At 40.8% G+C, this 14932-nt stretch overlaps 3 protein-coding genes and 1 long non-coding RNA gene across 6 annotated transcripts in view; all 4 read left to right on the top strand.

Moving 5' to 3' along the window:
- Nucleotides 1-4309: 4309 nt before the first annotated feature.
- On the top strand, nucleotides 4310-5842 carry LOC123517398. The gene has a single exon (XM_045277409.1). The coding sequence runs from the start codon at nucleotides 4310-4312 to the stop codon at nucleotides 5840-5842; it is 1533 nt and encodes a 510-aa protein (XP_045133344.1).
- Nucleotides 5843-5844: 2 nt separating this feature from the next.
- LOC123517397 lies at nucleotides 5845-6909 on the top strand. The gene has a single exon (XM_045277408.1). The coding sequence runs from the start codon at nucleotides 5845-5847 to the stop codon at nucleotides 6907-6909; it is 1065 nt and encodes a 354-aa protein (XP_045133343.1).
- A 164-nt stretch (nucleotides 6910-7073) lies between these two features.
- LOC123517463 lies at nucleotides 7074-8169 on the top strand. Its single transcript, XR_006678469.1, has 4 exons — nucleotides 7074-7528; nucleotides 7667-7779; nucleotides 7897-7982; nucleotides 8098-8169. It is a non-coding gene; the product is annotated as an uncharacterized LOC123517463 (long non-coding RNA).
- A 3617-nt stretch (nucleotides 8170-11786) lies between these two features.
- LOC123517460 (cytochrome P450 2L1-like) overlaps nucleotides 11787-14932 on the top strand; it is a 31831-nt gene continuing 28685 nt past the window's right edge. For 2 of the 3 annotated variants that reach the window (XM_045277538.1, XM_045277536.1), the window contains exon 1: nucleotides 11787-11898. The gene's annotated coding sequence lies outside the window, so the exon portion shown is untranslated. The remainder of the gene's footprint in view (nucleotides 11899-14932) is intronic. The other variant, XM_045277539.1, reaches the window with a different exon arrangement.

Here is a 14932-nt window from a genome sequence, read left to right as displayed (position 1 = left end):
CTGCTCAATTTTTACAGCTATGTGAGGATGTTCTTAGTAACTCTCAAATTCACTCAGGGGCTGACAAAATTAGCTTTGTACGTTCTCATCTTGTCCCTGGATCATTGGCTAGTGACCTTATGACTGCTACAGCATTTGACACTAAAGTTCTAAACTATGATTATAACCAGTTTAAAGTAAACTTTTTGCAGATCTTTGGTGTACAACAGCCAAAGCATAATTTTCAATGGGCATTTGATGCTGCACAGACAATGTTACACCACTTTGGTAATATAGATTATAGGAAAGCACAGGCTCGTTCTGCACAGTTAGCTAACCAAGCTGTTTCTTCCCTTAAAGCTTCTTCTTGGTTTCAAAATGGTACCTTAGACGAAGAATCTTTTCGTCAGTATTACATACATTGGCTGAATCCAGAGGAACGTCACATTGCCTCTACCCTTCAGTACACAAAAGGTGAAAGTCTTTTGGACTTTTCCTCTAAGTTGCGGCTACTTCTGATTCTACTTCTGCTAGTTCAGGTGTTACACTTAAAGAATCAACAAAGCAGAACACTAACCCTGTTGTATGCCAGTATTGTCATAAGACTGGACACATACTACAACGTTGTTTTCTAAAACAACGTCACGAAAAAGCTAATTAATGCTCAGTATCACAACACAGCTTCATCAGTGAAGTCAGCATCACGTTGTGACCATGACATTCACTCAAGGCAGTTGTCTAGAGATCCAAAACCACAGCGTTATAGGTCTTGGTCGCATGGTAGTCACTCTGATACCACTAAACCAGCGTTGCCTCCACCTTACTATCGTATGATCCATGGCAATTGTAACCATCCTACTGTGGAGTGTAGAACTATATTTAAACTCCAAAAGGAACAAACTGTCATACCACAGTCAACTTCTCAACAGGCTGCCTTTCACAAAGCAAAGGACTAGCTACACAACCTAACACAGCATCACCATGTGTTCCTTCTTTAATAGCTACTGTTTCTCACCGTCAGAATTTTCAATGCTATACCTACAGTACACCATTCTCTGTCTGTATGGACACAGGTGCCTAATCACTGAAAGTGCATATCTTAAATCGTTTCAGTTATATCAGCTTTCTTTTCAACCATGTCGACGCATCTTCAAAGGTCTTGAAGGTTCTCTTTTACACATTCTAGGAAGTGTTCTCTTACCTGTTTCTTTTCACCCTCATGACTCTACTTTATTTGCAAATTTTCACATAGTTTCAAATTTTTTCTTGCAGTGTGATGCTCTTTTAGGGTTTGATGCACTTGCAGAAATTGATATTTCTCTTCATCCTAAACATCAGGCACTTTCTTATAAAGATGAACTTTTCTATGCTACATCCAATCCCAAATCTATTTTAACAGTCACCTCCAAACGTGCACACTTTGAACAATCACCTCTGCCGAGGGTCAAAGAGTCTTCCTCGACGAGGCACCTAACTGTTCCAGCTGCTAATGCAGTAGACTCGAAGTGTTCTGTGTCCGCACCTAGCATGAGTGCAGCTGTTGTTATTGGTGACCAGTACGTAGGCCCTACAAGTGCTTGCGTTATATCAGTGCGTGTCAAGGATGCCCCTGTTGGCTCCTTTGTGTTATCGCACCCTGACACTTCAAAAGTGAAGCATCTTGCAGTAGAAAGGACCTTGTCGTCTATATGCAAGGGTAATGTTACTTCTGCCTTAGTCACAAACCTTACTGGCTCCTCTATCACCCTTAGAGATGGACTTCACTTGGGTTCATTTACAGTTATTGATTCAGCTTCATTGCAGGATCCCATGACATGTGTAGCAGCTGTGTCTTCACAGCCTTCTACTCAAAGTTCTCCTGAAGAAATTGCCTCTCAGCTTGAGCCTCATGTACAAGTCATGGACTTTCTTGATATGAAGTGTAGTCTTATTGACTTACTTATGACCCACAGGGAAGCTTTTGCTTTTCCTGGTAAGCCTTTTGGTGTTACCAATAGAGTTGAGCACCACATTGATTTAAAACCTGACACATGTCCAGTGTACGTGCAGTCATATCGGTTATCGCATTCTCAGCGACAGATTGCTGATGAGCTAGTTCAAAACATGCTACAAGAAGGCATTATACAGGAGTCTTATTCTCCTTGGAACTCATCCTTACTGCTTGTAAAGAAAAAAGACAACTCTTATCGTGTTGTCATTGACTTTAGAAAAGTTAACACAGTGACAGAACCAGATCATTATCCCTTACAAGTTTTTTCTGAGCTTTTACAGAACATTGGCAGTGGGAATATAGTATTCTCAACCCTTGATATTAAATCAGCATTTTGGCAGATTCCCTTATAAGAAGAAAGTCGTCCTGTTACAGCTTTTTCTACTCCTACAGGCCAATGAATGGCTACACTGTCCAATGGGTTTACATAATTCTCCTCTGGCTTGCCAGAGACTATTCAATTCTATGTTCCATGGCCTCATTGGTAATGGTTTATTTGTGTACATGGATGATCTTATTCTTGTCTCTAAAGATACTGACACTCATTTGCAGAAGCTTGATTTGCCTAAATGTCAATTTTTTAGATCACGCATTGAATTTTTGGGACATGTTGTGGATTGCCAAGGAATTCATACAACCTCAGATAAAATTAAAGCCATTCAAAACTTCCCAGTACCTAGTACTCCAACACGTTAGTTTATTTTTAGGTCTTGCTGGTTACTACCGTGCATTCATCAGGAACTTTGCATCTATTGCTCACCCTTTGAACAAGCTTAAAAAGAAAAATGTACCTTTTCAGTGGACTTCAGAACAACAGCAAAGCTTTGATCAACTTAACGACACTTCAAGGTAAACAAGACAAGATGGAAGAGAGTTTGAACAAGTTGACCAAACAAATATCAACAGTGGTCGAGAATGTCCATAAGACTAGAGCTGAACCCCTGTACCTAACTAACTGCTGGCTCCACGGTACAGATACTCACGATATTACACGCTGTACAGGATTTCAAAGGCTTAGCAGTGATGAAAGGGTCGATGCTGTGCGAAATGCGGGTGCTTGTTTTCTTTGTTTGCAATTAGGACATCGAGGACGTCAATGCACGACAGGCGCTCCTTGTAGTGAATGTGGTAAATACCACCATCGAATGCTCCATAGTTTCTTTTCTAAGCCCCCTCCCAACATAAATAGTAACCTGCTATCCCGAGATGGGGTACTATTGATGATAAACTCTGTGTACAGCCATACACGTCCAGTGACCACGCTGTGGGACCCCGGTAGTAATATGACTCTGATAACCAACAGAATGGCCAAACACTTAGGATTGAAGGGAAGAAGTATAAACCTAACGGTGACTAAAGTAGGTAATGAGTGCACGAAGATGGAGACTCGGGAATATGATGTACCACTCAGTGATTGCTATGGTGAAGTACGAGTACTCAAGGCTTGCGGAATCGCCGAAATCACCTCAGAAACGTATCCGGTAGACACAAGAAGTGTAGCCACTCTATTAGGTGTGCAAGATAAGGATATTGAACGTCCACATGGGAAAATTGATTTGCTAATAGGATCTGATTACTGTGAATTATTACCATCAGTGGTGAGGACAGTAGGAAGTCTCCAGCTCATGCGAGGGCCCTTCGGTTACTGTATTAGGGCTCTCATCCCTTGCTAAAGGTTGGATTCGTTGACAACACTAATGTTTGTGTCCGCATTAGTCATATGACCAGTGTGTCCAATGTTAATGACTTGTCTGTGGAACCAAAGGCTAGCTTAACGAAAAGACTAGATGATTTTTTTGCTGTTGATAACCTGGGAACCTACTGTAATCCAAAGTGTGGTGGCTGCAGATGCGGGAAGTGCCCACTGGGGGGCAATAAATACAGTATTAAGGAGGAGAGGAACTGGCCCTCATCACACAAGGATTGTCTCATGACAAGCAGACCAGGCGATGGACTGCAGCATACCCATGGATTAAACCACCAGAGAAGCTACCTAACAACATATCAGTTTCTGTGGCCAGGTTGTATTCCACAGAAAAGAGATTAGCCAAAGGGAAGGGAATATGCAGAGGCGTATAGTGACCAAATCCAGGACATGGTGTCACGTGGAGTAGCCAGGAAACTGACCAAAGAGGAAATCAAGAATTATAAAGGCCCTGTACATTACCTACCTCATCATGAAGTACTGAAGCCAGAATCAAAGTCCACACCCATCAGGATTGTATTCAATTCATCTGCCTCCTACATGGGCCACATCCTGAATGAATATTATGCCAAGGGTCCTGATGTGCTAAGAGATCTATGGGTATTTTACTAAGGTTTCATCAGAAACCAGTGGCAATGGCAGGAGACATAAGTAAGATGTATAATTCTGTGCTCATTTCGGAGCTGGACCAGATGACGCACAGGTTCCTATGGAGGGATATGAACCCTAACAGAGAACCAGACCACTATTGTTTGCAAACAGTGACCTTCGGAGACAGACCAAGTGGCATAATTTCCATAACAGCGCTACACATGACAGCGAAAATGTTCAAAAATAAATATCCTGAAACATCCGACATGATCATTAATGATTCCTATGTCGATGACATTCTCCATTCATGTGAGACCATCTCAGAAACCTATAGCAAAATAAATGCCACAGATGAAATCCTTAAGGAGGGAGGATTTCAAATAAAGCAATGGGTGATTTCGGGCCACCATGACATGACAGAGGATGTGAAAGTAATTGATACCGAGGTCGAGAAAGTGCTGGGCATGATATGGGAGCCAAAGGAGGATCAGTTTTCCTTCAAAGTAAGAATCAACTTCTCAAAAAGGTGCAAGAATGTCCGCCCTGGGCCTGATCTCACAGCAGATGAAATAACACACAAACTGCCGAGCAGTTTGACAAAAAGAATGGTTCTGAGTCAAGTGGCTTCACTATATGACCCTCTGGGCTTACTGACACCTTTCACAGTCCAGTGCAAACTACTACTGAGAAAACTCATCACTTTGAAACGGGAACAAGACGGAGTGGAGCAAACGCTGGGTTGGGACGATCCAATTCCTGATGATGTGTATGGGGAATGGGTGTGCTTATTTAAAAACATGTTTGCACTAGAGAAAATAAAATTCCAGAGATGCATTAAACCGGATTCAGCAATCGGTAAACCTACGCTTGTTGTGTACGCGGATGCTAGTAATATTGCTTACTCAGCTTGTGCATATGTTCATTTTCAATTACAGGATGGCACACACTCGGCCCAGTTACTTGCAGCCAAAAGTAGAATAGCTCCCCTACGACAAATGACTATTCCAAGGCTTGAACTCTGCGCAGCCGTGCTGGCTTCTAGGTTACGTAAGACAATCGAGAAGGAGTCAAGGTTTGTAGTTGAACGAGTGTTCCATTTAGTTGACTCACAGATCGTGCGATCACAGATACAGAAAGAATCTCATGGATTTGAAACATTCGTGGCCACAAGAATCGCAGAGATCCAAACGCATACAGACCCCAGTGAATGGTGGTGGGTGGCTTCAGATGATAACGCTGCCGACTGCGCCACACGTCCCCAGCATCCTCTGAGTTTGAGGTCCGATTCTGTATGGCAGAAGGGACCAGAGTATTTGACTCTTCCTGTCGAAGAATGGCCAATCAGTCAACCCTATGTGCGAGGGCTTCCTGATAGGAATGGCACATCACTTTCATGTAAGACTGAGAGTAATCAGAACACTAAACAATCCCTAATAGACATTGAAAGTTTCAGTTCTTATGAGAAAATGATCAACACTACTGCAATCGTCTTGTCCATCTGCAAGAAGAAAACTTTCCACAACATACTGCAGAACATTACATCTGAGAACCTAAGGAAGCAGAACATTACTGGGTGAAAATGGTGCAGAAGGAGTTCATAGACTGGGAAAGAAGATTCGCAAGGCTAGGACCTAGTAAAGATGAAAATGGGATAATTGTAGTCGGAGAAAGGATTAGCCAGTGGCTAAAGGACAGTTGGAATCATAATCAGTTTATACTGCTCTCGAGAAAACATCCTTTCACTAGACTATATATCCATCATCTCCACAACCTCGATCATGGTGGCGTGGACATGACTTTGGCAAAGCTGCAAGTAAAATTTTGGGTTCCAGGAGCACGCAGGGTAATAAAGTCAGTAAAGGAGAAATGTGTTATCTGCAAGAAGACTGACAAAGTAAGGATGGAACAACAAATGGGACAGCTCCCAGAGCAGCGTTTAAAACCTGCGCCTGCTTTCTTCAACACCTCGCTGGACTTATTTGGCCCGATGATGATAAGAGATACTGTTAAACGTAGAGTAAGATCAAAGGTGTATGGCGTGATATTTACTTGTCTCACTAGTCGTGCTGCATACATTGACCTGGCGGAGGGATATGATACTGACAGTTTTCTAAGTACGTTCCGGCGATTTGTTTCAGTACGAGGATATCCTCACACAATCCACTCTGACATGGGAACGCAGTTAACATCTGCCAGTAAGGAAATTAGGGATATGACTTCCAGATGGAATGTCACTGAGATATCAAAGTTTGGCTCACATCAGGGAACAGCATGGTCTTTCAACAAATCAGCAGACGCACCATGGCAGAATGGAGTGTGTGAGGCTCTCGTTAAGTCAGTGAAGCGACTATTGGTCATTGCCATTGGAGAAAATGTGTTGAGTTTTGGTGAGCTGCAGACAGTGGTATTTGAAGTAGCAAACTTGTTGAACGAACGGCCAATAGGACTCAAACCGGGTTATGATATAAACTTGGGTACTTACTTATGTCCTAATGACTTGCTGCTTGGTCGCGCTAGTAACAAAGTACCAAATGGACCTATGGTTGATACTACTGATGTGAGAAAAAGATTCAGTCTTATTCAGAGTATTATAACATCGTTCTGGAGGCGATGGATGAGGATTACTTCCCACATTAACAGTTAGACAGAAATGGCATACTGCACACAGAAATCTGAAGAAAGGAGATATTGTATTAGTCCAGGATAATGAGATGATAAGGGGAAAGTGGAAACTAGCACAGGTATGTCAAGCTGAGCCAGGTAGAGATGGCAAGATAAGAGATGTGGTATTAAGATACAAAACTTGAGCTCTGATTCTATATATAAAGGAAAGGGGGACCGCTTGATCAACCGATCTGTACATCGATTGGTGCTGCTTCTTCCTGTTGAGGATCAAGGAATGTAATTTGCTGGGGGGAGTGTACTGAGAATAACTCAGTATCCCTACATGGAAAGGTTTTCTTAGATGGGGAATTATAAACCTATTGAGAAATATTGTGTCAATTACTTTTGTATGTAGTCATGTATATTATATTACGTGTTGTAAGAATTAAATTAAGGCATACAATGTATTTCTAGGGTTATTTATGTTTTGTTAATTAAGTGAGCGTTTCATGGTTGTGGGTGATGAGGTGGCAGGGACGCTACGTGGCAGGTGCTCACGCAGGCTCGGTCAGTTCCTAGTCGGTGAGGGGTGTGATTAGTCGACGGACTGCGTTGGCTGGGGGTGTTACGTGATTGTGTCGGAAGTATCCTGTCGTTAGGTGAGTTTGTGTTGGTGAATTTTGTACTATTGTTATTTATTTAGTTCTTTATTGTGTAATTACTTGTTCACATATAGTGAGGAAAGTGACTTTGTAACACATAATTAGGAGGTGTTTGAGGCCGACGTTGCGTTACAGCTGGGTTGTGCTTGTGCCCCTGCTTGTGCACAAGTAGACGCGAGTTGATCGAGTGGTGTGAAGGATTGTGACGAATGTACCCTGCCAGTAGACAGATGTCTTCATGTCTTCATGTGAGTTCAGGTGATTGGTATTCATTGTATAGGTAATTACTTGTTGACATCACGATAGAGGTGATATTTGTAATAATTATGTAGGCCGCAGTCGTTGACTCCGATATTGTGTTACAGTTGGATGGTGCTTTGGGTACTTAACGTGTGGGATCCGAGGTGTTGTAACATAGCAGTAACCAGGACGCTAGGAAGGGAGGCACTGTGTAAGTTATAATAATGTATTTCTTTAGTATTTAATGGTGTAGTAGCAGTCGACAGGAATGTGCATTATAAAATTGATTCTCGGTATTAGTTGTCTCAGACTTACTATGGTTACAGGTTGGACCCAATAAAGGTGTTTACTGCCAGTGTTATCTGATTGGCGCCTGGTGAAACAATAACGATTAGATTTTCCACGAGTTTCCACGATAACGATTCGAGTTTCCACGATAACGATTCGAGTTTCCACGATAACGATTCGAGTTTCCACGATAACGATTCGAGTTTCCACTAGTTTCCACGATAACGATTCGATTTTTCCAAGTTTCCACAATTACGATTCGAGTTTCCACGATAGCGATTCGATTTTACTCGAGTTTCCACGATAATTATTCAATTTTTCACAAGTTTCCACGATAATTATTCGATTTTACTCGAGTTTCCACGATGATTATTCAATTTTCCACGAGTTTCCACGATAACGATTCGATTTTCCAATCGAGACATTGTCTTTGCCGGAGTGAAGTTCGCTGTACCATGTGCATTGTACGTACAGCACCTTGTTGAGTCGGGACAGGAAATTTTGACACTCCAGCAGACACCCGACTCATGTTTCAGATTCTGTAACCAGACTGTTTGTCGAAACCAAGACAAGTGTTGTTCTAATCTCTTGAGAACCAAAAGAAAAAAAAAAAAAATTTGCTTCTTGTAGATCACAAGATGAAGAGTAGACCGGATACCAATAGAGCTATATGACACATATATCACATACCAAAGTAGCACCCTTTATATATTCAAGATTACTACATCAAAGCAATTATAGTTTTGTTGACTATTAATATCTGTGTATATATTTCAGGAAGTTTTGCATCCCTGCAAACAATCAAAATGAATGTAAATATAACCACCTTGACAACATAGCATACCCAAAAAAAGTTGTCATGTGGCACAACTTACCCCATGTATGACTAAGTTGAGAACAGATGAGGAGCAAGTTGAGCCAGACTCCCCATTCCCTCCCCCAACCCTCCATCTGTATCCTCCCAAGCACATCACCTTCTCCCCTTCCCCTCTCTCCCTACCTACCTGCCTAGGTTAAGCTATTCCACAGTTATACATGTGTGTAGTGCTGAATTAAACAAAAGCTACTTCTTTAAATTCAAAATATCTTTATATATACAAAAACAACTGAAAACAAAAACATTCTCCGTTCCCCGCCCTTCCTTTGTCCATTCCTCCCTGCATCTAGGCCTGTCACGATATGAAATTTTGCTGGACGGTATATTCTCCCAGAAATTATCGCGATAAACGATATCATCATCGTTTTGAGACAATTTTCAACTAATATAATCTTCTTCTTCTGCAGCTGCTCCCATGTTCATATGGGGTCGCTGTTCCTCACTAGTCTTCTCCACAAGGCTCTGTCCCCAAACTCCTCTCCACTCAATCCTCTCTCCCTCAGGTCCTCTCCAATACGATCCTTCCATCTTTTCTTTGGCCTGCCACGTCGTCTTCTTCCCTCCACTTCCATATCCAATATCCTTCTGCCGACATATCCTTCTTCTCGCCTTTTGATATGACCGAACCATCGCATTCTCCTTTCTTGTACTTTCTTTGTCACCTCCGTTACTTTGGCTGTTCCTCTTATAAAATTGTTTCTCACTTTATCCTCCTTGTCACCCCAAGCATCCACCTTAACATTCTCATCTCAGCAACCTCCAACTTATTCTCCTGTGCTTTCTTTATTGGCCACGTCTCCGCACCATATAACATGGCAGGTCTAACCACCGATTTGAACACTTTTCCCTTTACTCTTGCACTAATTTTTCGGTCACAGAGCACTCCAGTTGTTCTTTTCCAATTCTTCCAGCCCGATTGGATACGGTGAATGATCTCTCCATCCAGGTTGCCGTCCGCTGATATATGAGAGCCCAAGTATCTGAACTAATATAATAAATAGCATAATTATGCAAGCATACCCTTTCATAGAACAATAAACTTTTATTTTTCAGTCTCAAAAATTGAACTTGAATACAAAATAACCAAAAACAATAAATAAAAAGGACTCTCAATCTCTGTTAGCAAAAATTGAACTTGAATACAAAATAACCAAAAACAATAAATAAGATGGACCAATCTCTGTTAGCAAAAAATGAACTGGTGGCTCGACTTACCCCTAGCCATATTGCTCAACTTACCCCACAGCTACCATATTGACTACGAGTATTAGTCCCCACAGCTAAAATTGTGCACATGTGTGCTAGGTTAGCAGCTTGTTTTGTTACACATAGATACCAACATTGATGTATAAAATCAAAATCAAAATATCTGTTTTGATCTAAACACAATCCTCATGAAACTTATAATAAACTAAATTAACTTTCTTGAGTGAAAAAAATGTTGTTTTAGACAAAAGTGTCTAACCACTTTACCGTGTGGTTCTCACCTTCACAGAGGAAATGATGCCTTCCTACTAAATTTTTGGTCACATGGTCTTCTTTTTTAACGGTTTCCTAGCAACAAGGGGTGGATCAACTTACCCCTATGCTCAGCTTACCCCAGTCTCCCCGTACTACTACTACTACTACTACTACTACTACTACTACTACTACTACTACTGCTACCACTACCACTACTACTACTACTACTATTACTGCTACTACTTCTATTATTATTATTACTACTACCACTATTACTACTACTACTACTACTACTACTACTACTACTACTACTACTACTACTACTACTGCTGCTGCTGCTGCTGCTGCTGCTGCTGCTGCTGCTGCTGCTGCTGCTGCTGCTGCTACTACTACTACTACTACTACTACTACTACTACTACTACTACTACTACTACTACTACTACTACTACTACAACTACTACTATGCATATTGATGTTTTTATCAAGGCAGGTTATAAAATAAGTCTATTTTATCTATGAAGTACTGAAATGGTTTTCTTGAGTCATTACGAGTTGTATAGTTTGGCATTGTGATGCTTGGATGCTGCACGAACACACACACACACACACACACACACACACACACACACACACACACACACACACACACACACACACACACACACACACACAAAGCTTCCATTACGGTCTAACAACACAAGGTCATAATCGCTTGTTGTGTAGATAGCGCAATAACACATAACTGTGAATAATAAATACAATTTCTAAGTAGTAGTATTTACAAGTTTCACTAGTTATATATATCCCTTGTGTCAAGAATAGATATCACTTTGAAGTACAGATAAATAGATAATGTTCCTGTACCTTTTCTAAAATAACCTCGTTACCCTATTGCGTGTTTTTGAAGAAACCTTAGTACAATAATTACACGAATGTTTAACAGTGTGGTATGGCTATCAATTTGAATACAGGTAATATAACGGACTGACTACTCTTGAATTAACTTTGCAGCGAAACGAGTGATATAAAGAAGAGGGGAAGGAAAGAGGCAAGAAAGGAGGGAAGGAGTGTTTGGAGACAAAATCAATGGTTTGGGTAAATGGAATGTGCGGAATCCACATAAACACAGATAACGTGACAACAAAACTGACTCATTATTGTAGCATAACAAATCAAATTTAACCTTAATTTTGCATAGTAACTTAAGGGAGGAGGAGCAAAAGATTCAAGTGTTTCGAGACTAATTGAATGTGTTTGCTACAGACATTCAACTTGATATACAGATAACATGATAACAAAACAAACATTGCATCACAGCAAATCAAACTTAACTCATACTAAACTTTTCAGGAAAAAACAAAACAAAAAGGTATCAAAGATTCAAGCATTTCAAGACCAGAATTAATGGATTGAAGCTTCGCCCCTTCCCCGCTGACTCTCACTTTATGTCGGAACCCACGGACGTACGGACACGGACCTCCTGATACCTCTCATCTGCTCGTAAGTACTGAATTTTGTTCGTTATATGAGATGGCATGTACGTGGATGTGTGGATGAATGACAGGTGGTGTTGGAGGAGGGAGGTATTAGCCATAGGTGAAAGCGTGAATGGGCGTCTCGGGGGTCTGTGAATATAATGGTGAGTGGTGCTTGGGATTGCTGTGTGGATGGGTGTTCGGTATAGTTATGTGGATGACTGTGTGGATATGTAGGGGTTTGGTGGTGCTTAGAATGGTTGCGTGGATGAATGAATGGATGTGTGTGTGTGTGTGTGTATGTGTGTTGAGGTGTAGCTGTGTTGGTGGCGAGGAGGTGTGTGTGTGTGTGTGTGTGTGTGTGTGTGTGTGTGTGTGTGGTTCACCTCGGTCGTCCGCTGGTCACCCAGCCAATCTTCCCCATTATGGAGCGAGCTCAGAGCTCATAGACCGATCTTCGGGTAGAACTGAGACCACATAACACACTCCACACACCGGGAAAGCGAGGCCACAACCCCTCGAGTTACATCCCGTTCCTAGTTACTGCTAGGTGAACAGGGGCCACACATTAAGGGACTTCCCATCTGCCTCGCCGCTTACCGGGTTTCGAATCCGGCCCTCTCGATTGTGAGTCGAGCGTGCTAACCACTACACTACGCTGTGTGTGTGTGTGTGTGTGTGTGTGTGTGTGTGTGTGTGTATTTACCTAGTTGTAGTTTTACAGGGCCTGGGCTTTATGCTCGTGTGCCCCCGTCTCCATATCTACACCACTTATCCAATCTTACTTTAAAAGTATGCACACTCGTTGCAGACACTACTTCTTCATTTAAACTGTTCCACGTCTCAATACATCTCTGCGGGAAACTATATTTTTTAATATCTCTCAGACATCTTCCTTTTCTCAGCTTTTTACTATGCGATCTTGTGCTCCGGATGTCATATTCTTCTCTCAGGATCAGTTTCTCATTATCCACTTGGTCCATTCCGTTGATCAATTTATAAACTTGTATCAGGTCTCTCTCTTCTTTGTTCCAGGGTTGGTAGATCCATAGCCTTTAGTCTCTCCTCATATGTCATCCCTTCAAATTCTGGAATTCTTGTAGCTATTTTTTGTAGTCTCTCCAATTTCCTTATGTGTTTCTTTTTATGAGGGGTCCACACTACTCCTGTATATTCCAATATGGGTCTTATTATAGTACTTATCAATTTCTTCATCATTTCTTTGTCCATATAGTGAAATGCTACTCCAATATTCCTTAGCAAATTATATGTTTCTCTAAAAATTCTATCAATATGGCTTACTGGTTGATTGTTTTCTTCCATCGTCACTCCTAAGTCCTTTTCCTTTTTAACTTTCTCCAGTTCTACTCCATCTCCCATCTTATAGATTCCCACAGGTCGTCTTTTACTCTTTCCCATTTACATGACAAGGCTTTTGTTCACATTGAATTCCATCTCCCATTTTTTACTCCATTCCCAGATCTTATTTAGGTCTTCTTGCAGTATTTCACAATCCTCCTTTTGCTTTATAACTCTGCACAGTTTCGTATCATCTGCAAACAGATTTATGTAGCTGTTCACTCCTTCTGGCATGTCGTTAATATAAATGAGGAAAAGTATTGATGCCAATACTGACCCCTGTGGCACTCCGCTTTCTACTGCTCTCCACTTGGACTTCATATCTTTAACTACCGTCTTTATTTCTTTCCCCCTCAAATAATTTTCTATCCATCTCAATGTGCTTCCTTTTAAGCCACCCTTCTCCTCTAACTTCCATAGTAATCTTGCATGTGGCACTTTGTCAAACGTCTTTTTTAAATCCAAATAAATACAGTCAATCTATCCCTCTCTTGTACTCATATCAACTATTCTAGAATATAAACTCAATAGATTAGTTACACAAGACCGTCTTTTTCTAAAACCAAATTGGCTATTTGATATTAATTTGTTGTCTTCAAGGAATTTGATCCATTGTTTCTTTATTATTCTTTCACACATCTTGCATATTACACTAGTTAGTGATACCGGTCTGTAATTTAAAGGTTCTTCCTTCCTTCCGCTCTTATATATGGGAACCACCTCAGCTCTTTTCCATTCTACTGGTACTGTTCCATTTTCTATTGAGCATTTTATGATGTTGTATATAGGACTTGCTAGTTCTTCCCTATATTCTTTCAGTATTCTGCCTGAGACTTCATCTGGTCCCATTGCCTTCTCTTCATCCAGTTCCTTCATTAACTCTTTTATTTCAAGCTTGGTTACTTTAATCTCTTTCATATAGATTGTCTCTCTATTACTCTGTGGCCTCTCAAATTTGGATTCCTTAGTAAAGACCTCCTGGAATATTTTATTTAATAGTTCTGCAATACTTTTTGGGTCTTCCACCATCCCTTTCTCTCGTTTTAACGTTTCTATTGTTTCTTTTTTGCCTAATTTTTCCATTTATGAATCTATAGAACAATTTTGGTTGCTCCTTCCATTTTTCGACAATGTCTTTTTCGAAGTTCTTTTCCTCTTCCTTCCTCACCTTAACATATTAATTTCTTGCTGCTTTGAAGTTTTCCTTATTTGCTGGATTTTTATTTCTCCTCCACCTTTTCCATGCTCCATCTCTTTTCTTCTTTGCCCTAGCACACCTTGCATTAAACCAATCTTTCTTTCCTTTTTCTTTAGGTCTATATTTCGGAACATATTCCCTGACTCCTGTTTTGTATATTTCCAAAAATAAGTTATATTTGTCTTGCATTGTCTCTGAGTTTTCCATCTCCCAGTCTACGTTTTTAAGATAGTTCTTGAGATTCTCAATATCAGCCTTTCTGTAATCTAATCGGTCTCCTTTGTATGAATCGTCTCTATCTTCCTTTCCCTCTTCTATATCTATTTCTAATATTGCATGGTCACTCTATCCCAATGGGCACTTATATCTTATATCATCATTCATTTGTAAAAATTACGTCCAATCTCGCCGGCTCGTCGTTTCCTCTGAATCTTGTGCATTCCTTTACTGTCTGGTCCATCATATTGTCTATCATTAGGTTCAAGAATCTTTCTCCCCAGGC

The sequence above is a fragment of the Portunus trituberculatus genome, chromosome 42 (assembly GCF_017591435.1).
Source record: "Portunus trituberculatus isolate SZX2019 chromosome 42, ASM1759143v1, whole genome shotgun sequence".
In the NCBI taxonomy this organism is placed as follows: domain Eukaryota; kingdom Metazoa; phylum Arthropoda; class Malacostraca; order Decapoda; family Portunidae; genus Portunus; species Portunus trituberculatus.
The sequence above is the reverse complement of the archived record's forward strand: the minus strand, read 5'-3'. Positions and strand labels throughout refer to the sequence as shown.